General features: G+C 40.4%; 1 protein-coding gene across 1 annotated transcript; it reads right to left on the bottom strand.

Moving 5' to 3' along the window:
- Nucleotides 1–1,263: 1,263 nt before the first annotated feature.
- FHL2 (four and a half LIM domains 2) lies at nt 1,264–26,879 on the bottom strand. The gene is made up of 6 exons (XM_005151359.3): nt 26,594–26,879; nt 15,765–15,944; nt 8,716–8,890; nt 5,388–5,557; nt 3,588–3,774; nt 1,264–2,140 (listed from the first exon to the last, which is right to left on the bottom strand). Exons 2-6 carry the CDS (start codon nt 15,918–15,920, stop codon nt 1,989–1,991), a joined length of 840 nt encoding a protein of 279 aa, XP_005151416.1. The 5' UTR covers nt 15,921–15,944; nt 26,594–26,879; the 3' UTR covers nt 1,264–1,988.
- Nucleotides 26,880–27,772: the final 893 nt, after the last annotated feature.

The following is a 27,772-nucleotide window of genomic DNA, read 5'->3' as shown; positions in this document are numbered from 1 at the left end:
GTAGTATGCAGAGCTGTACTGGAATAATAGCATGATGTCTTGTTTTCAGGCTAGTTTGCTTTTCAGCCTTGTCATGTTTCACCTCACTTTCCTCAAAGCTGGGGCCATTTTGCCATCTGTTGTAGTGCTTGGAGGTACAAGCTGTGCTGCTTTTGCTCCCTTCCACTACCCCCTTAGTAATCTTTCTTTTCTCAGTAAAGTATTAGAGCTGCAGTGTGTTGGGGGATTGCCAGCTCCCAGGGGAGAAACTGAGCTGCTTGCCCTCCTCTGTAAGAGGGATTTTCATAGCCATTGTTTACCACAGCCTTCATCATAGAATGAAGTCATAAAACAATAGAATTTAGTAATTCAATGAGATCTAATTTGCACAGTGTGCACTTCAAAAATGTCAGCCAGCAAAGTTCTTCAGATGGTTTCCTAACCAAATCTTACCTGATGCATCTATTTACCTGGTTGAATTAATGAGAGAGGAATGACCTGTGGGCACGTTACACTTGGTACAAAAAGAGGCAAATTCAAGAGTGGTGACAGGAACTAGCAGCAAACTTTTCCTACCCAGTTACACACAAAGTATATGCCTGATCCTTCTTTGCACATCTGAAGATTCCAGTTGGAAGTGTGACATATTACTTTTCTCCTTTTGCTGGATGAAAATGAATTCCATCCAGATGGTGTACCAGGATCATACGTTGTCTAACATGGCCAGATTTCTTGAGGTTTGTTTGGGGAAGAGAGTTAATCTTCCTTTGGATTGTTTCTTGATTTTATTGACCTGGCCGCATGCTGTGGCTGAACTTTGCCTTTGCAGCAGACATGTAGCAGAAATGATGCAAGAGGAAAGGGTATTTACATATTGCAACACATAACGAAATTAAAGCATGCCCTAGCATAGAAGTTAAACTTCTGACTTTTGCAAAGATAAATGCCTTCTGAGCTGTCTTGACCTCCTTGCTTGCTGAGAAAAACAGTATTTTGGTTTTTAGCTTTGAGCCTACGAGCACATTTTTATCAGCAGAATTCCATTCAGTATTTTCACACAGTTGTGCAGTTTTGCTGATAATTTTCCCACTAATTCCAATTAGTAGAAGACTGTTGTATCAGCAGGGTCCATCTGGTGATTGCCTAAACCCCACAGGTTCCTAATGACAAAGTGCAAAAAGGGTTGTGTTTGTGTGGCTCTTGCATTGTGTTCCTTCAGACTGTGAAAACATTTTATTTGTAAATATCTAATATGTAAATGCAATTAAACCACAATCACTATTTTGTTTTAAATGATTTTATTTTGAAAAAAACAATGTGCAGTGTAATGTTGACTAACTGTAATACTGACACTGTCAATCAGAACTTGTACTTCACACAATGATCAGCTAGTCATGCAATAAAATATGTACCTGTTACGAAGCACTCCCACTTCAACTGTTTTATCATTATATCTCTTCATTGCATGGCACAAATCCTTGTACATTGAACACTCTACATTCACAGTCTTTTTACACACTTGACAGCGCACACTAGTCACATAGCTCGAGAACACTGAGGCGAGATCACAGCCTTATTGAAATTGAATGGGGTTTGCCATTGATTTCAGTGGGCTGAGAGTTTCACCCTGAATATCCATCTATGAATGTACTGTATGTGGCCATTGTAATCCGTGAACTACACCACTTGCTTGTAACCAGAATATGGAGTGGAAAAACAAAAAGCAAAACCAAAAAGAGTATGTTAAGTCAGTAACCCCCAAATGATGTTATGTCTTGGGTTTTGCATTAGTTTTGGTTAGCTGTAGCAATCTTGAATACCACCACTGCTACTAGGGATTTTGAAGTTGTTTTCCCTCCAGATTCGGAGAGATTGGAGAAAAAAGTTAAGTAATATTAATAGTACAGCGAAAGTCAGAGTGGCAAAGCTAGTTCTGAACATCTGTGTATTTCAGACTATATATTGCAAGCATGGCTTTCCTCCCCTCTCCCCACCTCTTGTTTTGATCTTTAAATATCCTTCCCACACTCAGGGCAAAGGATGTCATCCCTTTCTGTGAGGAAGCCTCGGCCTACTAATGAGAGAGAGCACTTCTTACAGTTAAAGCAGTCATTATGCCACTGCCGTTCTTCAAAGGAGATGTACTTGGTTCCTCCAAGTCCTGTTTGAAAACCAAAAGCATTCTGTTACAAGAAAAGAATAGTACATCAGTAATCAAGTGGTGCTGTTTCAGATAGCACTCCTGTATCAAGGGGGAGACATACAGCAGTGAAAAAATGCCATTGTGACAAATCTGTTTGTTGTCGTGCCTGTTTTGTTACCCTTATTCTGTACCAAGTATGACTTTCAAGTTATGGCACTATGGTATACAGCAGAAAAGGAAAGCGACTGCCCTGAACAGAAGTCTGATAGCTTTTTTCATAAGTGTTTTATGATGTCTTCAGTTAATTGTGTTTCCTAAAAATGTATTTAGATCATTAAAAAAAGTCTTCACAGGTTGTGTCATGACTTGAGCCACAGCTGTGAGAGAAGAGTGCCTCAAGAAAAGAAGCAGGTTAGCAAACTGCAAAGAGCACTGACGAGTGTGAGGCTATGGAGGTTATCATGAAGGGTATTGAAATTGTACAGGGGAAAAAGAAGGACAAATGTCTCTTAGTAGTAATTATCTCTTGCTTAATTTCAGAAAGGGCAAACAATTTTAATACGATGTTTTATATGATGCTTTAGAAGAACTAGCTGGAAGTCAATCAGAAGACTTAGTTGGGCATATCTCTTACCTGATGAGAGGGGGTTTGCTTTTGTTTTACCTTTAGTAGCAACTTTTTGAAAGAAACAGCATGTGATAGAAAGGACTGCAGTATGCCTCTTTTCACACAAACAGGAAACAACACCTGTAGTGTTACACACTGATTTTTTAGGAGCTATGTGATCAAACATATGTTAGTGAGGGACAGGCACAAGAGCAGAGTAATATGGTGAGATGGTCCACATATAAGAAAGGTTTGCAGTCTTAGCCTGTATGCATCATACTGTTAAATGCTGACTACTTCTTACATGAGGTTATATTTTTATGCCAGGTGCTTTGCAGTAAAGCTCTAAGCAGTTGCTCCTTTAAGTGCTTTTATACTGGAAAGCAGTATCTAAAAGTCTTGTGATGTCTCAGTTGCTGTCCTGAAAAGTCAGGGTAGAAATCTTCTAGAAATACAGCATGAGATATAAGCCAGCTGGACACTTTCTGCTGGCAAAGGGACTGTTGTTGCTGAGATCAGTGATCCCTTTCATGAACGTAAGTGGAATGATGTGCAGAACATGTGTATCCCACTACGTGCACAGCTGTGCTGCCGTGGGTCCACCATGTTCCATGAAAATTGGGTGGTAAGTGGGAAACTTCAGTTTAAGGACCTCTTCCATTTCTTTTTGTTAGGCATTTGAAAGGCATCTTAAGTATTTAATTTCACATGTTATATTGCATGTGGATTGTACAGTGTCTTGAGTTTCCCAAGTTACTCATAATGAACTACTGAACTGTTTTTAACATTAGAAGCAGTTCACTGGGAGAAAACAAACAAACAAGCAAAGTTTAAAGGCGCTGGCCACAAGAGACCTACCACTGATTGGGTTTGTGCATCCAGCACACTTTTTGGCGTAGAGGTTGCAGAAGCAGCTCAGGCAATATGCAAACTCATCCCTGGAGGTAAAGCGTTGTCCAGACAACTGCTTCTTGCACCCAGTACAAACGAAGCACTCTTTGTGCCATGGCTGCTCTCGGTAAGTGACACCTCCTGTGGTGATAGCCTGTTTCATGGAAAGTAAGACAAGAAGTGTTTTCTTGAGGGTGGCAAGTTTGATCTTTGATTTGGGAGAGAGGAAAGGTGATGGGATTTTTGTGGGTGGGAGAAGGGAAAGAAGACTTAGCAGCAGCAAAGTCATCATTTTGGCTGGAGCTGATCTTGAGAAAATCACCCAAGTGTTTTATGATAATTTCCTAATTTATATAAAGAAGTCCCACACTCAAAGTACTTTCTTCTCCATATATTGCATAATCTCACTCTCAGCTATTTCTTTGTGTTTAAAGCTAATCTGTTGCTTTCCATACGCATGTGCTAGGGGATTAATCTCACCCCTGTTCTTTTATCTGTCATATTCTTCATGGTGAAGGAACTACCTCATATGTTTCAACTTCCCCATTGCTTTTCTTGGCAAAGACTTTCATTTCAAATTTTATCTGAACCCTGTGCTTTTCTGCAGTTTTTCTCTTAGAACAAGTTATTTGTGAAACCAGCCCTCCTGATGTTAGACAAATGGAACTTTTTTTGACTGTTTCAGTATTCCTCAGCAAGCTGTAAAATTGGGCAGTTTAAGTTTTCTTCCTTTCTTCTGTAAAGGGAGAGTCCCTAGGAATCAGGTTTGTGTGTGATCACTCTACCTAGTATCTGTATTCACCTGTGTTTCACCTCTTTCACAAGTATTTCTGAGCCTGTTCTCAAATGTGGTTAAAATGGGATGCTAGACAGGTTTTAAGATATGAAACTCCAATTCAGAAAATTAATGGATTGATAGGAGGTAATTAGGTATACTGTAGGTCAAAGGCTGAAAGAAAAATTGCCTTTCCTTGCTTGGTTTTGCCTGTGCAGCAGCAAAGATGCAGTTATTTCTGGCCAGCTGGTATGCGACCAAACTTCAGCTTTGCTCGACTGCGAGGGCAAATGAGCAGGTAACACACATGGAAGAAAGTCTGGGTAGGCTGGGCACAGGTGGTGTGCTGAAAGCACACAGAGCGAGACAAAGGAAACACTGGCAGTGGGAGAGGGAATTTACTGTGGGTATAGCCATAATTTTTATTGCCTAGGCATATATCCATATGAAACTGGGATTTGTTAGTTCCATAATTAATGATACTTTTAGGAAAAGATTCTAAAATTCCTATCAGTGCATGTGTATAGAACTTAGGAAACTCACAAATAAAAGGTCCTTAGCCTAGAAAGTCATATTCCTGAGCATATTTAGCTTATAGTGTTCATTTCAGGAGCAGCTTTTGCTCTGTGTAACGCTTATCTCTGTCTTGAACTTCATTAGAATATTAACACATTATAAGTGCTAGCTTATTTTCCTTCCAGTTGAAATGTTTAGGTGTATGATGGGTTATACTTGAATGAAGTTATTCTTCTGCAGAATTATTTTCTTTTTAAATGTGTTCTTATGCTTTCAACATAAAGGGTCTTTGAGTGAGAGAATTCTCACTGTATTAAATGCTGTACTTGGTGCAGAATGGGAACTGAAATTATCTCTTAAAATCAGTTGATTCTGAGTCTTTTAACACATGGAAGAAAGGCATTCTACCTGCTTGGAGGTAAAATTGGATGGACTTCAGTCACTTAGGTTTTAGGTAAGTAAAATAAGAGCCCTACCTTCTTGCATTGGACGCACTGCATGGCAAACTGCTTTTCATAGCAGGGTACACAAAAGTTTTGATTGTCCTTAGGGATGAAACTCTTTGTCCCAATAGGCTGTTGGCAGCGGTAGCAGATAAAGCAGGTCTCGTGCCAGCTGTTGCCCTTGTACTCCATCTTCCGAGTGCCTGTAATGAGACCAGAGCATCAACTGAACCACTTCTGGTTGAGACAGATGCAGTTTGCACCTCCTGTTTGCCTGGCAGCTGGTTGCCAGTTAAGAAGCAGTGCAGCTGTGACACAGGGGCCTATTTCATGTTCCTACCAGCTTTGCATGGTATTTGGTACCATTTTGGTTTTTGAAGAGTGAGTGGTTCTTCTCTTGTGAAGAAGAGAAACATTTACTGCTAATAATGAAGGCTTAGGACACCTTTTTGTGGTATTATTTGAGTTGGTAATAAATTCTAATGCACAGGAAGGTTCTGAGGAGTTAGCAAGACAGCAATAAAAGTTGCTGTTAGTGCTGAGTGAAGGTAAGGCCATACCTCCATAGAGTGTGACTTTGTTCATTTCAAGTCTCTCTTTGTTTTTTCAGAATCTGCAAGATACCTGATTAATTCCTTGCAACCTTCCTCCCTCCCCTTCCCACTAAAGCATAGTCACTGAGACAAAGGATTATTTCGTATATGCTGTAGGGCCTTGTTCCTGCCCTCATTGAGACTATAAATTTGCAATGGTTTCCAGCTTGCAACACCTATCATAAGTGCTTTTCTGTCTCTTGAAACTTTCAGGTGAGGCATTGGCACAGGTTGCCCAGAGAAGCTGTGGCTGCCCCATCCCTGGTAGTGTTCAAGGCCAGGTTCTATGGGGCTTTGAGCAACTTGATCTAATGGAAGGTGTCCCTCCCTGTGGCAGGGGGGTGGAACTGGATGAGCTTTAAGGTCCCTTTTGACTCAAACCATTCTGTGATTCTGTGAAAAGCAGAAAAGTGGTATGGTAGCCAGAAGCTGAATGAACTTGTCTAGAATGAAGTTTCAGCGTACAGATACTATGCTTTGCAGATTCAGCCCACTGTATGACAGGTGGACTCACCCCTTCCAGGGCATTGGAGATGCCCTATAATATGGACAGATTTCTTTGCATACCATGTAATTTCTTATGTACCATTTAAGTCTGAATATTTGATACAGGCCAGAAGGGAAAGCAAACAAATGATGCTGCTATAGTTCTGCATTACTATTGAAGCCTGTAGCAGCAAACATGATATCAGGTGCTTGGGAGACTGACAAGTTGATCATGTTGGCTAATGATGAAGAACCAGACTAACTCCTTTGATGCCAATTCTCCACATCCCCATTACTTCAGGGTAAAGTTTTACCATTTTCCTCTTCTGAGGCATTAATTCCTCTTTGTTTACTAGTTGCATATTTTTCTTCTTTTAATTTACTTTTGTCCTATTAAATTCTGCCCAGAAGCATACTGCAGGATTTTTTAATTCAGTTTTTGTAAATAACTGACTTGCATAAGGGAACTGTTAATTATCTTTCTGCATGATGCTTACATGCATGAATATTTCTGTGTCATTTTATTAATGCACACCTTTTTAAGAATTATGCCCTCTCTGTGCTCCTAGCTTTCCATATCATACAAAGGTGAAATAAATCAGTCCTTGAAGGAATAATGTTCTTGAAAAAGGAGATGTAGTGTTGCTTTTTTAAAATAACCTAGCATTTTCACATTTTTAGCTGTTCTCTCTTTGGGATTGTGTTGCCACTGAAACTCAAGGCGGGGGAGCCCTGTTTGTTAGCTGCTGAAGTCAGTGGGAGTTTAGTTTGAAGAAGGACAGAAAGATCAGGCTTGTAATTACTTTAGTATTTAATGGGCATGTCATGATAATGCTTTATTAAATCTAAATTGTACATTTAGTGAAGCAAAGCAAAGGGCAAGTGTAGCATTAACCGTCTCCATAAAGGGTATCCAACCACTTGCTGGTTCTTTCAAAATGAATTATGCTTCAGTTGGTGGACACAGTGCTCTGATGCAGCTTCTGTACTAACATGGTGTGCTGTGTAAGCAGAAAATACAAGTTGGGTAAATGGGTCTCTGAATGTGGTGACATCACGGCTACCTTGAGTAAGCAGGTAAAGACCAGTTGGTGATTGCAAAGCTTCATAAAAATTGATTTCTTTTGTTTCAGATTACAAGAGAAGAAGGGGTTCTCTTTGTATATCAGTCCATTACTACATATCAGCCTATAGCTTGCATAATAGGCAAAAGAAATTCATTTGGTAGATAAGCTCACTGATCATGGGGATGAATTTGATGAACAATCTTAAAATATATGCAAATACGTAGTTCCAGCTTTAAAACTAGCACTGGCTACTTCCAAACATGTCAGGTGTTAGTGCTGCATCAGTAAAACCAGGTGCCCATGGAATAATAGAAGGAGATGCTAAACTCAATCATGAATGGATAAGGGCCATCTGCTTTTAAATATCATTGTTGTTTCATTTATATGTCCTATTTGATCATCAAGCCCTTAGATGCACAATGTTGTGGGTTTTAGCTTTTGTCTAAGATGACCAATGTCAGAATCAGCCAAGACAAAAATTTACTGGAAAAAGTAACTAGTAATTGTTACGGAACATGTTAAGTGGATTTTTCAAATTGCCTTTTAATATTTTATTTCTGGACCAATATTCCTTCCACTTTAAGCCCTCAAATCATCACAGAATGCCATTGTATTGACATGAGCAGATGAGGTTTTAGCAATCTATCACCATAACCTCATGTTTCATGTTGAAAAAGAAAATAGCTCTTTCCTGTTTCTTCATGTCTTTGTGCTCAAGAAAGACATTAGAGGCACTTTGACCAATTTTTCATTTTTTATGGGAGAAGCTAAACTTAGAGTAATTACATAGAAAGCTAAATTGTGACTTAAGCAAGCTATTAAATTTGCAAGCTGCTTTTGGTCTTCAAGCAGTGGAAGCCAATCGGGACAGAACACAAAGTTGGGATTGGACAGGGAGATCAGTTTTAATTGTCCAACTATCAAAAGCCTTGTAATGAATACTGCTATAGACAATCATAAATCCTATTAATAAAAATACTAAATTAAATAAATATTAATTATTGAGAGTAATCTGCTTCATGTGAAGAACAATTCTATCTTGTTCTATTATGAAAATTCTGTGTTCTGATCAAGGAAATGTATCAACTGTCTTTTACAAAGTTCACCGTGACTTAGGAGACAGAGTCAAGGATAAACATTTGTTATAAATGTTGCTGAGTTTGGGCTTGATATTTAGTCTAATCTTTTCTTAATCCAAAAAGTGAGCATCCTAACCTGGCATAATAGTCTTCTTGCACTCATTACATTTGGAAGAGTATTCATTGGAGTAGCAATCAGTGCAAAGTAGATGTTCCTCTTTTGCAGCAAAAGGTTTGTCCACCAATGAATTCTTGCACTGGAAGCAGTGGAAGCAGGTTTCATGCCAGTGGCGGTCCTTATAAGACAGATCCTGTAGAAATCCAAAACCATGAAGTAAGTGGAATGAATAGTTTGCACAACTGGAAGATCAGGGAATACAAACACATCCAAATCCAAACCACAGCCAGGAACTGAGGCTAATTCACACAGCTCAAGAAAACAAAATGTTCTCATGAAGGTGAGCTTACTTTGCTCTGATAACCAAGAACAGCTCATGACAACTATTAACCCTTTTTCAGTTCAAGGCAACCTTCATTATTTGTGTTTGGCAGAGGAACAATTAGTTTCAGTTAGGTATTTACTTTGAAAATAAAGCTCCACTTTTGTGTCAGATTTAAAGTTGTTAACCTTATAGGTATAATAGACTTCCACTGATTGTCTTAGCTGTTGCTGATGTCTATGTCATTTCCTTCTAGCTCTTCACTACTGGACATAAATCCTTTTCCCAATTGCTTTCTGGTATTTACTCAGTTCAACGCATTCCACAAATGATGGAATTCGTTTGATCTCTGCTACTTTTTTTTTTCCACTACGACTAATTGTTGTCTCTCGTGTTTTGGTTTACCTATATGTTTCAAGTATGAATCAAACTGAAAGATGATAGACTACATTGTACCTGCAGACAATGATGCAGAACACTCTTGCCAAAGGATTAGCATGGGCATCTGAGTACTTATAAAACTCTCTGCAGTAGCACTTTTATTATTTAAAAAAACCCCAGTCCTTCTAAAAATTGTGACCTGAAGGGATGAATTGTGCCTTTTAAAATCTAATGAATTTAAGTTAAAATAATTTAAATTTAAATTAAATGCAACACTCAAACACTGTCTTTGGACTTCAAAGAAAAAGGAGCTTAGAACATTACAAGAAAAGGTGTCTACCCCAAAATATACAGGCTTTGGTTTGAGTTGGGAGTGCAAGGGGCTAGTATTGTTGTGAATGGGCAGTATAAAAGCATAGCAGAAATAGCTTCTCAGGTTGTAGCTCAAGATCACTATGTATTAATTTCAAGAGCTGAATTGGGTTAACTGAAGGAAAAGAATGAGTTGTGGATCATCAGATTTTTTAATTATGAAAATGGAAGCATCTCGTAGTGTTCAAGTATAACTAGGCCTAAGCTGCTCTAAGGGAGTACAGTCACAGGTAACTCCAAATGTTCAATCTTGGCCCAAAGCAAACAGAAGATACTGTGTATTAGGCTAACCTAAAATAACAGCCCGCAGGAGCCTTGTTCTCATGAATAGCTAACAGGAAGCAACACTGAAATAGTTTTGCCTAGCTCAGCTGGTATGTGGTAACTTGTTAAACTAGAGTAACTTCAGTCACAACTTGACCATGCAATTAGGCTTTTTTGTTTGGACATCTGTGCTACTCACCTCATCTCTTAAATCACTGTAACAATCGGTACCCAACGTGTCTCATCTCTGAGCTTGCACTCAAAGTATCTAAAGCTTCTTCTTTAAAGCTTTCAGGCAGTTGTTTGCTCAGCTTGTCTATCCTTTTCACCTAACTCATTTTGAAACAACACAAATTTCTGCTGCCAGATTTTAATCTTTTGTAAGAGAAAAATTAAAAAATCTTCATTGGAATATATTTACTTTTTTTTTTTTTTTAAATGAAGTTGGATACCCTCAATTTGATCTCAGAGGGGAATAATATTTTCAACTGAAAAATAAAACCTGGAGCCAGCAGTTTTCCAAACTGTGAAATTTGCCAACTAGAAAGTAGAATGACAACAGATCTGTTTTTTTTTTTCTCTTGTAACAGTGTATTCAGTTTATTCCCTCCCACCTCCCCCCTTACCTGCTGCCTTTCTCCTCTTTCTGTAATATTTTATAAGCTGTTTTTATATGCAAAATTCATGTGCTGATATCTGCTTCAGTTCTTCCTTGTTTTATCAATAAAATTATACCCTGGGGAAGGCGAGTGCCTTTTAGAAGGGGAGTAATGAAGACAAGGATTAGGTGTCAATGATGAAAAGCTTGATCCTGAGTTAGTTATCCTGCTGTACAGGCAGTAGCTGGGTAGGTGAAAATAGCAGATATGTCACTGTGATAAAGTGGCTGGGAAGCAGCTCTGTGGAAAGAGATCTGGGGGTCCTGGTGGACAACAAGCTCAGTATGAGTGAACAGTGTGCTCCTTTGGCAAAGGAAGCCAACAGGGTGCTGGGTGACATCAGCAAGGACATCACCAGCAGAGATAAAGAAGTCATTATCCCACTTGGCATTTGCCAGGCCACACCTGGAATACAAACATTCAGTGTTGGTCCCTGCTGTACACAAAGAGATGTGGACAGGCTGGAGAGAGTCCAGAGAAAGGCCAAAAAGATGACCAAAGGACTGGGAAGCATGCTAGGAGGAAAGGCTGAGAGAAGTGGGTCTGTTCAGCCTTGAGAAAAGAAGGCTTAGGGGAGACGTTATAACATGTTCCAGTATTTAAAAGGTGGCTACAAAAGATTGGAGACCCTTTTTAGGAGTCACATGGAAAAGTTGAGGGACGATGGCTGCAAGTTACTCCTGGAGAGATTGCAACTGGACGCTAGAATAAAGTTTTCCACAATGAGAATGATCACTCATTGGTATAATCTCCCCAGGGAAGTGTTGGATTCCCCAGCCTCTGACACTTTTAAGATTCACTGGGCAGTGTACTGGGACATGTAGTCTAGGTCATGCTTTGCTTAGAAAGGTTGGACCATTAGGGTCCTTGAGGTCTCTTCCAACCTGGTATTCTATGACTATGATATTGCTTTCTCTCTCTGAATCGTCACATATGAAACAAGGAAGTCTGATTTTGTCTAATGATTGTTCTCAGGTCAGTGTTACAAGGTGACTGAAAATATAGTTTGATCTACTTCAGTTTATCTGTAAAATATTGATACACATGACTTCTCAGCTGCTTTATGCAGCTCCAGGGAAATGAGTCCCTGGTGCTCCATATAGGTGTCTGCCTATATAGGAGCATATATGGTGCCTATATGGAGCACACAGATGTTCATGGATGTGCTCTTTCCTCTACGAGTGTTTTGCAGTCGAAGTCCATAGAGCACCAGATCAGTTCCAGATGTGCTACTAGTGAAAAGAGAAGGGGAGGAGGGCAGTGCCTGTCTCTGCAGAGGTAGGATAAATCCTGCAGCAGAATTTGCAGGAAGAACAGTCGCATTTCTCCTGAACATGGAAGATAATGTTTCACTTATCTGGTTTCATTTGAAGATAGAGAATAAACAAATTAGCAGTCCCTGAAGCTACTCGAATTTGAATGGGTGCTTTTCTCAGCCTGATCTGAGGCTTAGCCTCAGCTGAGAATTTCAGCTCAGCATTCCCTGTGACAAACAACTTAATGATGGATGTTTCTGAAACAGACATCACAGAATGGGCCAAGTGGAGATCTTTTGTAGCCATTGTGCTGGACCCATCCCCTTAGGCGTATAAGAACAGATAAATGTATCTCCCTCTTTTAATATTTCACTTCATAATAAGTAGTCTGATATTCAGTAATATACTGCAAGAGTGTTGTAACTCAAGACAGGGTTTAAACATTAAGAATTAGAAAACCAAATATTTTCTCCCTTTCCTGATCCACATTATTAAAGGCCTTATTTTTTGTTTAGTTTATGTGTAATACCAACCCTTTTGATCCAATTTTGGCCTCCTGCATGCTGAAACAGTAGCTTTATCTCACAATTCACTCTTAATTTCATTCTCACATATTGCAGAGGTTTTCACCCCCTCCTGCCTGCCAAGGCCAATTTATGGACTGCGTTAAACACTGGATTACTGTAGCTATTGCTTGTATTTGTGATGGTTTCTGTACCATAAGGCCTGCAAGGAAACGATTAAAAAAGGCAAAATCAACAAAAAGTCACACTTCAGCAGTTCAGCAAATGAGAACACAATGGATGGATTTCCAGAGAGAAGTATGAAGCTATAAGTGTTGTCAGCATTCACCAGGGACATAGGCATTGAAAGGCCAATTCCTTTCAGAAAGAGTAAATTTCTACCAGAACCTGTTTGCATATGGCTAATGTGTAATAGCTGCGAGAGAAATGATATCATGTCTTCATACTGCCTGCCAGTGCCTCCTACCACTCAGTATATGAAGCTTTTAATCTGCCTGTGAAAGTTTCATAAACATGAGCTAGACTTGTTTACAGTTAATGAAATGCCTTTAGTCCAAAGGTGTCTGTCATTCAGACACATATTGAAGTTTGGGAGGTTTTTGTGGTGGGAAAAAGAAAAGGATTTAAAATAAGGAACAAAGTAGTTATTACTCAGTTACATTCAGTTACCCATAAATTACCATAGAAAGATAGTGAAGCAAATTCTCCCCTGATTTGAATTCAAAGAAAGCTTCTCCTCAAATAGTTGTCTCTGTGCTATAGCTAAAACACAAGGTGAAAACCTGGCATCAGTTTGATCCTCTCAGAGCCCAGTGCTGTCAAAGTTGGAGTATTAGCAGTGACTGAGCAAGCTTAAGCTCAGCTTAGGTGAACTGATGCTGCGCACCAGCGCTGATACACTACAGTAGTGTAAGAAGCGGCTGTCCTCTTGTCAACACTGGTTTTGAACCCTTTCAGCTGTAGGGTAGTTTTAATTGGGAAGGCTTGTAGGAGGGAAAGTAAGAGCATCTCAACTGTAGCTGGGTTCTCAGTTCACATCTTAGTATAGAGAAACAGTGGTGGCCAAGAAGGGACTGAGGATCTGAGGTACTACTTTTCAGGTTGTCATGTGGATGTGAGGGTGAGTGCCCCTGCCAGATGCATAAACCTGAATGTGACCCTTTCTGACAATGTTGTCACTCCATTAGGTTTTTGTTCAAGATTTCACAGCCATATAAAGGCTATGTCAGAACATACAAATAAATACGGAGTCTATCTTGTACTTGCAGTAAACATACAGGTTTTATTCCCTTAATGTCTGTGAATGTTTCCCTTGTATTTATATACCTATGTATAGATACAGTTTAATGACGAGCAGAAACATGGTTGTTTTTTGTGCCTTTCTGTTCATGGGTGAATTATGCTCTGTCATATAGTATCATATAGAGGTACTTGTAACGGCTCTCTTAAACATATTTGCTGGAATCTATTACTTCCATTGAAAAAACTACTCTAGTTTTCCTCTCAGTGGGAACTTTGACCTCTTTTTCTACCAAAACACACTTTTTTTTTTTTTTCAGAAAGCTTTCAGGAATTTAAATTTGCACCTTTTATTCATCTGTCAAGATGTGGTTAAAATTGGTCAACAGGTTCGAAAGCTGCAACATAAAGCATGAACAGCTACAAATGTCAGCAATCACAGAAACAAAAAGAATGCATTTGTTTCTGGTGCACTTTATAGCTCTCTAAAGAAATCTTTATCCTGGGTGCTAAAGATTTCTTAGAATCCTTTACAGTGTGTTTTCTACATATTGATCTGATTCTTTACCTATATAAGCTATTGTTATATTGCAGACAGTTAGAGGTTTTTTTCCCTATCTGCTGTTATAGTATGTATTGCTTAAAAATACAGAGGAGCAGTATATCCGATAACACCTTCACTCCCTAAATCCATAAATCTGGGTTGAAAAGTTCAGCCTGATTAATTCCTGGACACTTTGTCCAAGATTTGTTGAAGCTGGTCCAAGTTTTTAAATTCTTGCATATCGACACATGGAAATATCTTCTCAGGGGATTAGAAAGAGACTTTAAAGCAAAAGCACTTTCTGGAATGGGGCAGAAATATTTTGCTTTTTGGGTCAGGCCAGTTGTATCTCTCCTCTAATCTGAATATTTATGAGCTGTAGGAAAGCTGGCAGTTTTATACTCTCTTACAATTTATTGCCAGTGTCCTGTCATGATGGTGAACTTTTTTAAGGCTTCTGAAAGGGGCTTTCCTACTGATTTGCCAGTAGGGTGGGACAAATTAGTTTGGAACTATGAGACATTTATTTTTCCCAGTCTGAGTAAGCATGTACTTCTATAGAGAGTGGTAGTTTGAGTAATAGGGACTGATTGATGCTTCTAGAGATATGGATCAGCAATGTAGGAAATCAAATGTCAGACCTCCTCATACCACTCAAGAATCCCATGGCCATGCACTGCAAATTGCTGTTCTAATGCAAACTCACTCTGTCAGTGAAACTCTCAGCCAATTTTGAGCAGGTCAGTTTTGTGCAAGGAGGATGTATACTGGATGAAGTCTGTCTGCAGCAGCCCGACAGACACTCCACTGGATGGCTCAAATACCACCTGCTTCATTCAGTCAGGGTAAAACTGTCATGAATTCTGATAGTTTTGGTTAATTTTAAAGAGTGCAGGTGTTGTCATCTTATTTATGCCAGGTTGGTGTTTCCATGGGGTGCAGCCGTGCATAGCTCAGGCAAATGAGGCATTTTCTCTGTCCTTTTCAATCTTTAGTTATACTCCACTGCATTTACAAGAATAATTTTTCTGTGTACTGACTTACTGCTTGGGTCAACATTAGCCATATTTTTGTGGTCCATGAGTTGGCAAATGTTCATGAATGTGTCTTGTCTGTTGATGGCAACTGAACTGTGGTCACTGCAAAGCCAGCAGTGAGCTCGCTCTGACCCAAAGTTTGGCAAAAACAGTTTCTGCCACCTTTCCAAATCCCAGCTGGCCCCAAGGACAGTTGGACTCAGCTAATGAGTTAGAGATACTTCTAACATCAGATCATCCTATACATTACAGGAAGAAAGAGGTGCTTTTTTCCTTAACATGTCTGCTAAAGAAGGGTTTGCCATGTGAAGTGGTGAAAAGCAGATACAAGGGTTCAGAAAGCACGCTTTCCCACCACAAGAAACCCCAAGGTAGCTGTTAAGCTAGATTTTTCCAGCACCATGACTCAGAGCTACGTATCCAGGGTACTCTGTCAGGGTTTCTGTAACAAGACACAAGTCTGGCATACCTTGCAGTCAGCACCAATAGGTTTTTTGCATTCGTCACAGGTGTTGGAATAAAGGTTTTCGTAGCATTTCACACAGTAGGGGCTGTCCTCCTTCAGGATGTACTTCTTACCAAACAATGACTCTTTGCAGTAGTGGCAGTCAAAGCGTTCAGTCATGTTGGTATCTGGAGTCCAGCTAACCTGTCACGAAGACAGAAGTATGCACAGGTCAGACTGAGAAACCTTTGACCCAATCCCCCAATAAAGGGGTATCAATTCTATTTTATCACATTTTACCTCAATTTTAAGTAGTCTTTCAGTCATATAAATGAATACAATAGGAAGAAACTGGACCATAAATTTTGCAGGGCTAGCTAATGACAGTAGTCTAATCTACTTTAGCCATTCAGTGAACTCATCTTTGACCAGAGCTAGTATTAGAGGTGAGAGAGGAGTAAAGCCTGTGTTTGAAGAATTCACAAAGGATTTGTGAATGAGATTTGACCAATAGGTCCAAACCAATAAGTTACTTCTGTAGGGGATGGAGGGAGCCAAGTACATTAAGAGGATGAGACAGCTAGTCTTCAGAAGGAGCAACATCTCCTCCATAAGGCGAGAAAAAGGTTTGCACTGATGGTAGACTTTAGTCATGCACAGATTGTTGGGCACCACTGTTAGGTGCTCCTGCCCCTTCCTTCTTTACATTCTCAATGAGCCAATGCCTGGCAATCATATTCCTGCAGTGAAACACCAACCCTCCAGCTCTGCTCATGCATGGAACTATGGGCACTGTTAACAGCAGGAAACGTGGGGGCAGTGATTGTACATCTGATTCCTCCCTGATGCAGTTGAATGAGTTATCCAACAGATGTGGCATACTGGGACACAAATGCAAGCTAGCTGCCCTTGTTCTGACAAATGTCAAACAATGACTGTTGACAAGCAGAAGAACCTGCAAATGGTTTATCAGCTTGTCTGAATTAGGGACAACTGCTGTTTGCTCCTCAGGACTTGTTATATCTCCAGCATTTTCTGGATGTGCACACAAGCAAGGATGACACAAATGCTTTTGATTACTTGCATGAATGCTCATTATTGCCAGGGACAAGTTATTTTGGGTTTCATTGGAGCCATCAGCTTCTTTCTTAACCTGAGGCTTGTAGCATGTGTTGCACCTGAAATCTGTTAGGTTACAGCTGGAGCTGTCCACTTAGGCAGGGAAATGTCCCAGGCGGAAAGTACATTCCACCTGGACTGCATGATCTTCACCGCCTGCCAGGACTCATCTCCTCCTTAAGCCCCATTTGATCTATAAAGCCTAAAATATTTTGGGTACTAATGGCTTAAGAGTCTATCTTTCATGTGCAAGTGACATTTACAGCAGCTGCAGTCCTTTTGCCAACTTCAGCTCTTGGTTTTAATCAGAAAGCTGTTACTTGCTTAGTGTTTTTGGCACAGGTTGCTCAGTTCTGGAGTTTGTCCTCTCCTTCTCCAGTAGAAATCACCCTTAGGGAATTCTGAAATCCTGAGTTCTCCTCCAGGATTTCAGTTTTTATTATTATCTTTTATTCCTCATTTCTGGGGTTTGATTAAGGTTTTAGGGTGGTCTGAACTGGCAAAGTTTGTTTTAATGGCTAGAAAGCTAGAAAGCTCAACTGTTGATTTGTATAGCGACTAGCACAGACTAAGGGGTGAGTGCTTTTAGCAGGTAGAAGTAGATAAGCGATGGCTCAGCTGCTGGGAAGTCTTTTGAACTCCATGTAACTACTAATGAAGAAAGAGAAAGAAACTACTAAGCTCCAAATTGTGCTTGGAAGAAAAATCCTGACAGCTGGTTATCTGTGCCACTGACACTCCAGGAGCAGCAGTCCAGCTCCTTTGACCCTAGAAATGCTCTGGGAACTAATTATCTGTCTTATCCCAAAGGGGAACTAGGAGGCTGTTAGGTGCTTTTGGTCCTTAAAGAGTAGGGAGGATCATAGAGGGTGATAACAAAAAGACAGAAAGTAAGAAGACTTATGCTGGAGAGAAAAGTGCAATGCCTACCCAAAGTTCCATTGTAGCCTGTCTCCACAGCAGCAGCTAGCAATGAAAATATAAGGGAGGAAAACAGAGCCAGTACAGAGTGATCTTTCCTTAATAACTGCTTCCAGTAAGTTAGTCTCCTCTTGAAGCAGAGATGTCATCTTTGCCACAACATTTAAAAAGGTGATGGTGAATTTATTTTCCCCTCTGATTTGAGTCAGTTTATGTGCCCGACCTACATAGCACATTTGCACTTTCCTAAGAAAGAGCTAGAAAGGACCTAATTTCCTTCAAGGAGTAATTTAAGCAAAATTAATGGAATTAGACCAATATAAACTGGGTCTGAGAGGAGTGATAGCTTTGTCCAAATAGCCTGTATTTAAGACAAATCAGTACTTTTTATCAGACTTTATTAGATAATTTTTCCAAATGATAGGGTTTGGTTACACAATTAATGTACATTATTACTAAGTTAAAGTGGAGCAGGAACCATTTATGAACTTGCATTTTCCACCTTTTTCAGGATTAGTTCTTTCTATCCCTGAATTAAAAGTAGATGTGTGATATCAAAGGGTGAAAAATTTCCTTGCAGTCACAGTGTGCAAAAGCAAAATCATACACTGTGATTCCTTTACAGGTTTATACCATTTCTGTCCTTCATCCAAAGCTCCTAAACCTGAAATATAGAAGTGCTATGTGACTGGAAGAGGGACTATGCCCTTGGAGATGGCTGTTCCTGTCTCTTGGTCACAGGAGGTTTCTTTGTGAGTGCTGTATGATTTTCGGAGTGCTTTTCAGAGGAGCAGAAAGCATTATTTAATAGATCTATTGAATAATTTATTTAATTATTAAAAATTTTATGCAATAATTATTTAACAGTCTCTGCCTTTATTCTAGAAAATGCCTGGGGACTTGCCTCCCTATCATGAAAGTGATCTCATTTTGTTAAATGTGCTCTAAGATTGTCACAGGGGATCATCCCCCTCATCCAAAGCAGGGATATGAGGGCCTGATTTCTGTGTCCCAAACAGATTTAGAGGTGAACTCTGCTGTATGAGGACAGTGAAGGGGCATCACTGGATGGGGTTGGAAGCAAAAATCCAGAGATCTGGGAAATCAAAAGACAAGAAGAGAAAGTTTCCGAGATCTGCATTTTGGTTTTAATTGCATGAATCCTTTACTGGATCTGGCACCAGTCTCAGATCCAATAACTCTTCAAGTTAGGATTTCAGGTTCGTGTGGTTTCATTCAGAAAGCTGTAATTCAGGGTGATGCATCTCAAATTCCAGGCTGTTTAGATCTGGATCTTGGATTGTATTTCGTGATCTACTATGTGGTAATTTGAGGCATTTGAATTTTTTTTTTCCTCTGGAAAGAACTCAATGTAAAGTAATTATGGGGCCTATCTACCGAAAAGTCATCAGGAATGGCAAACAAATTGGTTCACTTTTGTCTTACAAACAAGAAATGTGAAATCATCCTAAGCAATGTTTTTGTCCATCAATTTGTACATGTCTGTTGGTTCCTGTCATATAAAAAAGTCATGCTTAGCTTAGTTCAGTCTTTATGCACTGCTTTGGGCTTTAAGAAAAAAAACACAGAAGACATGCAGAGTTGTGGACGGACACAAATTGCAATTCAGCTTCCTTGACATTGATCTATTTCTTCCTCATGTATTTGATACCTGTTGACTGTAAAACTTTCTGGGCCAGAGGCTTGTCTTTATAACACCTCATTGCAGTACAAGGTCTTTAGATTTAATCATAACAAAAGTAGTCATTCTATACTTGTGTTTTTTTTTCAGACTTCATGAAGGAGAAACAGATTTTTCTGCCATGCAGTCTCCCTCCTACAACATTAGATATAATAAATGCATCTTCAAAAGGAAAAGAGCCTAGGAGAGAAGTTATAGCTTATGCCAATTGTTAACACTACCCACATTGTGTCTCCCAGGATGTAAGAATTGGCAGGAAAACTATCAAGAAGTTAGTAGGCTGACTTAAAAATTATGCTTCTTTCCTCTTCTCCCCGTTTGCTCAGTTTCACTTTACTAGCAGTAATTGTTACAGTTAACATATCACCTCATAAAAATTAGGGATTGTAATGTCATTAAGAAATCCTCCAGTGTTCTGCCATCTCATGAAACTATTGATGACTGGAAAAGGGGAGTAGCTGGACCAGACCTTGCCTGCTTTTTCAACTATATCTGCAAGCCTAATAAAAGATGTTCTGTCCACCCTTGAACTCCTCTTAGGGGATGTTGAACACTGAGAGGTACAGACACACACACACAAGAGAGGGAAAGAAGCCGAGGGAGAAAGAAACCAAGAGAAACTGTCTAAATAATGTCAGATTTGTTTGATTTATATCTAATCTCTTGTTGTAACAGTATCTGGAGGCATGGAATTAAGCCCTGGTAGATGCAAAAGGAGGACTTGTTATTGACCTCGGTTAGGTAAATAGGGATGTGGATCTACCTGTGCCCCTGGAGCAGGATGTTCTGTTAGCCATGTGTGCAGGAAATAGAAGGTCTTTGGAGACACCCTTCTTCTTCCAAGATGTACACACATTTATTGCATCTGACTCTTTTCCCAGAAGAACTGTGAACATTGGGAATTTTCTCTCTGTTTACTTTCCTTTCCATGAGAAAGGAAGACTTGTCTCTGGCAACTCCAGTGACATAAGCCATGCAGGTCTAGAGCATTTGGAAACAATTTATGTCAATGTTCCAAAGGCTAAAATGCAAAGATTTATTTGCAACTCTGAACTAGAAGTTCAAACTATGCTGGTCTTTCTGGCAAGAGGTGATTGTTTTCCGGTAACTCTTGCAGCTACTGACACATTCATTATCTATCATCTCATTGCAGCAACTGCAAGCCACTCTTAGAACAGTTAATATTTTTCCAAACCAGGCTATAATTCCATGCAAGAGGATGGAGAGGAAAGCTAATTTTGTTTAATTTTCATTTACTGTAGAAAAAGAAGGAATCACCATTTTCCACTAGCACTGGCAAAAAAGAGGTGAAAAAGAGCTACACAGTCAGAATCCACCCAAACTTCAGTGTGTGGAAATTATCTGGTGTAGGTGCACACCATAGACACCCAAGCAGACTTGTGTGTTTAAATCTAGATTTAGACATTAAGGGGTGGTATCCCTCTTTCTTTGGCTGGCTAGGTGTAGCTTATGCTCTTCTTCATGGGTTGAGCACCCACAGATACTGTTATGACAGAGCAGAGGGAGAGGGAACCTTAATCCTTGGAGGTCTTGCTGACTGTAGGGCAGGTGTTGCCTCTTTGACTTCCTTGGATCCCTGACCCTTCAGCAGCAGGCTCCTGGCCATGGGGAGTAAAGTGAGCTGACACACAACAGACAAGTCTCCCTCCCTGGGCCAGAGGAGGACATTCACTTCCTTAAGCTACAGAAAGCTAATCAGGTGCTGAGTGTCAAGCGATGCACAGGTCATGCTGCAGGAACCCCAGCCAGCCATTCTTCCCTTCCATAGACCCTATATCCCTGCCAGTGGCTACTGTGGTACTGCTGCATTTCTTGAGTAAAGAGAAGAAAAAGAGAATACATTTGCAAGGTTACTGGGACACTGAAGCCTATTACTATCACTTGCTCCTACCAGCATCTTTGTGCAGGTCCTTAAAAAGGTCTACTTTCTGAGCAGATGGACTGCATCAACATGTGCAGATAACCAAAGTGTACCTGGTTCCTGTCTGGCTTGCACAGCCAGCCTATCATAAATTGGCAAGTGGACAGTCTGCTATTTGTTTCCCTTAACATACTATTAACATAGAAAGACAAACAGAAAATATTTCTTGTGTGGTGAGGTTCCTCATGTGTCCGCCCAAAGTAGTCCCAGTGATAGTAGTGAAGAAGGAGCACTCTGGTTGTGGTTTCTGTGTGGTTTGCTGTGTTTGGAAGTCAATAGAGATCTGTTTCAGTTTAGAGTAGTGGTGGAGCAAGCACCAGTGGTAGTAACTACAGATGCCACAGAAGAACTGAGCACTGACACTTTGAAAGTGTACCACACACAGTTTACATTATGATTATCTGAGGTTGATACTGAAATGAATGGAGGATGTATGGTCTTAACAACATTCCTGCATTCATTTCAATTACAAAGGATCCTATTGAAATAATATGGAGCATGACTCTTTACCACAGCAAGAAAAAGCACAGTTCAAGTGGAAAGGCTTGCTCTTATTTTCTATTTTAAAGCCTTTGAAAGTGCTGTCTTCCTTCTTTCCCTTGAAAAATAAGAAAGGGCTTACTCAAAGAGGAAGTTAAAATACTTGATAGTGTTTCAGAATAGAAGGTACCAATAAAAGCATCTAAGTAGGTAACAGAAAATGATAGAGGAGAAAAATATTATAAGATTAATAAAACATTATCTCTGGCCCTACCCTACAGAAATCATGCATAAGCTAAATGACTGTAGACACTAAACCCCATTGGAGATTTGTTTTTTCCAGGAAAGGGATTGCTTTCTCTTATTGACAGGGAATTTCTCTGCTAATTAGGGTGTAATTTCTCTGTTAATCTCAGAGGCCATGTGTTGCCATGCAGTGACATTTCTGTCTTTTCCTATATTTTTGAAAGCTTGCGTATTACTATCCCGGGCACAAAACCAGAGCAGTGTCACAAATATTCTGTTTCTTTCTTTCTAGAAATGATAGAAGCAAAACTGGGAGGACCTTACTGAGGAAGAATCCTTTGTTATTTGTCCTGGCCTATAGCCTAACAGCTCTGGGTCTTTCTGTCTGGTTCCGTTTACAGAGGAAAGACCACAAAGCCCGCTTCTGTCTAAGATAATTGATGTGTGGTGACTTGGGGGATCAGTTAATGTATGTCTTTCAGCTACCTTAGAAAACTATTGTAGCAGTGAACTCTTCAGGGCCGTGAGGTATCCATACTTCTTTGCTCAGCTTCTGTGCCATTTGCTTTCCAAAGCACAGCATAGGAGTCTGGGTAAAACTTAGAGATACCTGTTCAGTGTGCACGTCTTAGCAAAATGGAATGAGTACAGATGGGTGAAACTAATTTGATCCAATTTGTTTGCTGGAGTTTGGGGCTGGAGGGTGGACACAAAGAGAAAAGAGATCAGCTGTTAACATTGAGTCAAATACCTGTGGTACGTGAGAGATGCAGGAGCAAGTGCAGAAACACACAGAGAGCCTGGGGACATGAACATAGACAAGCCTCTTGTGGGTGAGATCCTCTCTAACCAAAGAAGGAAGATGCTGGGTCCACCATGGAGAGATGAATAACATAGTATGGGCAGAGGAGCAAATTCATCATTGGTGGGATCCTGATCTCTGAGGATACTTTTGGACTAAATCTCGAGAATGCTTTAGAGCAATGACAAAATAGAGCTAGCTAAAGGCTTACAGGTATTTTGTGGTTTTATGCAACTTGCTACTTTTATTATACAAGATGAAGTAAAGAGTGGTGGGTATCGAGCCTTTGTTCCTGCCAAGGGTCTAAAACTACCTCCCACCACCAAAAGTGCAACCTTAGGCCTTGCTCTGCTGCAGTTGATATACTTGCAACTTTAAAGATGAAAATTTTCTGTGAAAGGGAGAGGTGAATATTCTTATGTCAGTGTTATGTATGCCTACATTCCTCTTACAATATATTATTGTATGTAAGGTAGCCATTTAGTAACCTAGTTAACATTATTCTATATAATACAGAAGGTTGTGTGAAAAGAAACCTAATTAGGACTGTAACTTTTAACCTGGCATGAGCATTTTGATGTTCAGTCTTCAAAAAAAAGCCTCCAGTGTTTTTTAATCAAACACTCTTTCTATATATATATAGCTAATTAGTATTGTTGGAATGTTAATGCTTCAGCAGCTGTCAATGTAACCAAGATTTATTTCCATGAAACCTGTCATTACCCTGTCATTCCACACCCTCAGTTGGGGTGAATCTGCATCACAAATAACTGTGCATATGTAAATGAAAAATTAAAATTACACAATTAGAATTAATCAGTCTAAAAATGCAAATTATGAGAACCCCAATCTCTGAAACAGAAATTCCCAAGTGGGGGAAGGTGACTGCCTACAATGCTGCACCACCCAGAGCTTCTCTGAAGATGCTCAGGACCCATTTATTCATCAGAGAAACATGACCTGCATGTAACTATTCTGTGGGGACCCCACAAGAGTGGCAGCATGCTGGCCATCCACAACAGGCATTACTTCAGTTTTCAGCCTGACTTTCATGGAGAAGCAGCCATTTCTTCTGGCTGATATTGTTAACATGTATGTCATCCTCCCATAATCTTGAATGACCTCTGTGAGGCAAGGCAAGGTGGTGAGGACGACAGCAGCTACAGCCTGCAGGCTCAGGGCTCAGTGCCCTGGAGAACTGAGCCAGGAGTCATTTATGTGAATATAGGTCTTTTTGGCCCTCCACATCCCTTTCTTTTGGAACAAAACCTTGAATCTGCAGTGCAATGCAGAAAAGACTATCACCAGCCCTCACAATTGCAGGAGTTGTATCTTGTCACCAACTTTGTTTGTTTCTTTGGCTCCTGGTGTTTAAAGCAAGATGGGATCCTGGAGGACTGTGCTCTGTGTGACTGAAGGAGTTATCTGATTTTTCTCTAATGCAAAGTGTGGCAGCTGGGAGTACTGATGCCTCAAAGGACAAGAAAGATGTGACTTCAGGGAAAGGGCTTCCCTAGACTTCCTTAAGAGACATATACTCATATTAATTAATGTATAATCATTGGTAGGAAACAGGGTACTTCAGTTGGCAGTCACCATTACATGCTCTTCATGGCTGGAGCTTTGCATATACAAACAGTACCTGACAGTATAGCCACTGCTATGTGACAACAGTGATCTCACAAAGATTAGTAATATTTTACTATAAATCCTAACCACCTGAAGTGACTACTTAGTGCTTGCAGGTGTGGTGCTGCTGATTCCCATGGGAGCACATTTAGCAGAATGGTGAGAACCAAAAATTGGTATATTATACCCCATCACTAGAGTCTTAGGATCTTCTAAGCTTTCTCAAAACAGCGTGAGAATTGGTCCTTCCCCCAGCCTCTACTACTCAGACAGAGATGTCAGGTGGGAACCCCAGGTAAGTATCACAAATATGAATTCTCAGCAATAGTGGTTTGTGTCCTTCCAGCTGTGCAATTCACCTCAACCAGGTTAGCCAAAGCTAACCACCTATGTTATGGCTAGGGTAAAAGATAGTTTTATTGGTGCTCTGCTCAGATTTTGGATACAGAAGAGACCTTATGGTAGTGTTAGGAACTGAGTTTTCAATAATTATAGTATCTCATATCCCTTTTTAAAATATTATCTCCTAATGTGGTCAAGAATATACATGTGCTCTATTATACTGTGCCCATGGCAGGGGGCTTGGAACTAGATGATCTTAAGGTCCTTTCCAACCCTAACTATTCTATGATTCTGTGGTTCGATGATTCTATTGAGGGAGCAGACTTCAGAATGCATCTTTTCCCAGTTATATGTATAGGAGCAAAAACCAGACTGAAATTTTTATAAAATTTGAAAAAATAGACTTTTTTTTTTCCTGCCTTCCAGATCCAGATGCCTGAAGCAATCATTTTCAGTTTACCATCTGGCTGATAAAAGGCACAGAAGTTTCTAGCCAAAAACCAGGGAGTCCTATACGTTTATGAACTGATATAGCAGAAACTGAATTATAGTTCTCAGTTATAGCATTCCTTCACACTCAAATGCGTGTGAGTGTCTAATAACACACACCCTTCTGGTGGTCCCTTCTAGGACAATTCCTATGTAAGACAGCAAACAAATATGTATAGCCAACAATAAACCTTAGAGCTACTGACCATGGCAATCTCAATGTCAATCAGCAATCTTAGTTAACATATCTCTAAATAGGAGTCAGGGGCATAACAATAACAGACTGACTGCTGATTGTATATAGATTTTATAAGCTTTGCTTTCTTGTGACTATGTATGTGTCTCTGTACACAGGAAAGATGACACACGCAGGTGAACGAAATAGATGCTGTACGCATTTAGGGAAGTAGAAAGTTTAGAACAGCCATTACTGCAGACAAAGAAAGTTAGAATTTCCTTTATTATGTACACAGAAAAATCGACGTTAAACAGCATACATTAAGGACCTGGATTAATGTGGCTGCACATACATGCATGCAGAGAGAAGCCTGAAAAGAAGGAATTCAGAGCTATTAATTGGGAATTGCAGTCTAATTTATTCTTTCCACTTAAAAAGAAGAAATAAAATGCTGATGCCTACCCATTTTTTCCGTACACAATCTGTCCACAGTGTTTGCCTGCAAAGAGGAAAAGCTACCTTTGTTTCATGTGCATCTGCTCTCACTACAGTGCAAAATGCTCCTTTGTTGAGCTCGGCAGCAGGAGTGTGCACAGAGGTAGGTGTAAGGGATCTAAGACCCTGGCTCCTACTTTTCATCACCTCCCCGGTGGATTACACATGCAGCACAATACAGTCATTAAAAATAGTTGCACATGAAATGACCCAGTGCCTCATCAGCTTGCTAATGTGTCACTTTATGGATGGACATGCAGCAGTAATTGTGCTGTTAAGAAATTTGCCTTTTTCTCCTCTTCACACCCTGTTCTCAGGGTGTGCTCAGGAAGAAAGGGGACCGGCAATCTCTCTCCACACATCCTTACCCGACAACCCACTGGGGCATTCATTAAACAACCCTCTCCTCCTCTCTGCACCCTTTGTTTAAAGCAACACCTTCACAGATAAATTCCGTGGGGAGCAGGAAGGGAGGGAAGGAGAGGAAAGAAAAGGGTTATTTACTTACAGAGCAGTAGCGGGCAGCTAATGTCACCTCCTGGCCCGGGGACAGGGGGTCACGTCCATGAACAGATGTGTGAGCAGCGCACCGGCCTGCTCGAGGAGGAGAGCCGTACAGCTCGCCGGGGCTCTGCACTGCCTGCCAAGAGCGATGCTCTTCCGATCCCAGCGCTCCGCAGCCGGCGTTGTGTGGAAGGAGGCTGCTGCCTTTCCCTGCCCGGCAAAACCCCTCTCTATCATTTTACCATATAAGGAGACAAAAGCCTCAGAGACACTCATTCTTTGAGGCGCTCTGCAGCTGGCATTCGACACTTTCTCTGTTCCAAAGGGTGTCGATGCTTCCCCCTCCTAAACATCTTGTCTGTCTTGGCCCCTATCCTAAAATAGGCTCCCCCTCCCTCCTTTCCGCCAGCCTTTGTTTCTCTAAACCCCTGATGCTTATTAATCACATAGCTTGGCTAAATCCAAGGGACTGTGCTTTACAGAAGGTTTTACAGCGACTCACACCCAAACATTTGTAAGGCTCCTCACCTGGCTGAAAGGATAAAGTATTTGATTGAAACTGGTATGAAGCTTTATTTGCTTTGGCTGTTTCGCCTGTTACAACTTAGCACCTTGCCCAGAGAAGAGTGAAATAAGCTGTCCCCCTTCCCCTTCGTGGAGAGGTGCACATTTTGATGAGGAGCAAGTGTGCAGGTGTTTCTTTATGAGTGTTCAAAGACCATTCTTGTTTCTCCCCACCCTTCTTTCTTTCCAAGTTCCTCCATAGGGAGGAGGAAAAAGAAGCAGGGGAAATAAATGAAACAAAAAAAACCCTTGTGTAAGAGAAAGCCAAAGGAACAGATTGTCTCAGCACATGCTCAGGACCCAGCGGAGAGCCCTGTCAGTGGGCACATGGAAAGGAAAGGGGCAACCATTAATCGTGTTATAACCAGGAACTAATTTTTCTGCTACAAAATCCAATTTCATCTATCATCCACTCTAGCAGAAACACATACTGTTAATCAAAACCGTGAGGGTCCTGGGAAACCTCCCAGAGGGAAGAATTTGGATCAGAAGCACATGGGAGATGGCTGTTGTCTGACATTTGAGGGGTAGAGTGGGGAGACATTTCAGTGATTACTCATTCTTGCCAAAGGGAGGTGCTTTAATATGAATGCTTTCAACCTTAACAGAAACCTGTAGG

Source organism: Melopsittacus undulatus, chromosome 2, assembly GCF_012275295.1.
Source record: "Melopsittacus undulatus isolate bMelUnd1 chromosome 2, bMelUnd1.mat.Z, whole genome shotgun sequence".
Classification (NCBI taxonomy): Eukaryota; Metazoa; Chordata; class Aves; order Psittaciformes; family Psittaculidae; genus Melopsittacus; species Melopsittacus undulatus.
This window is presented reverse-complemented; position numbering and strand designations above follow the sequence as displayed.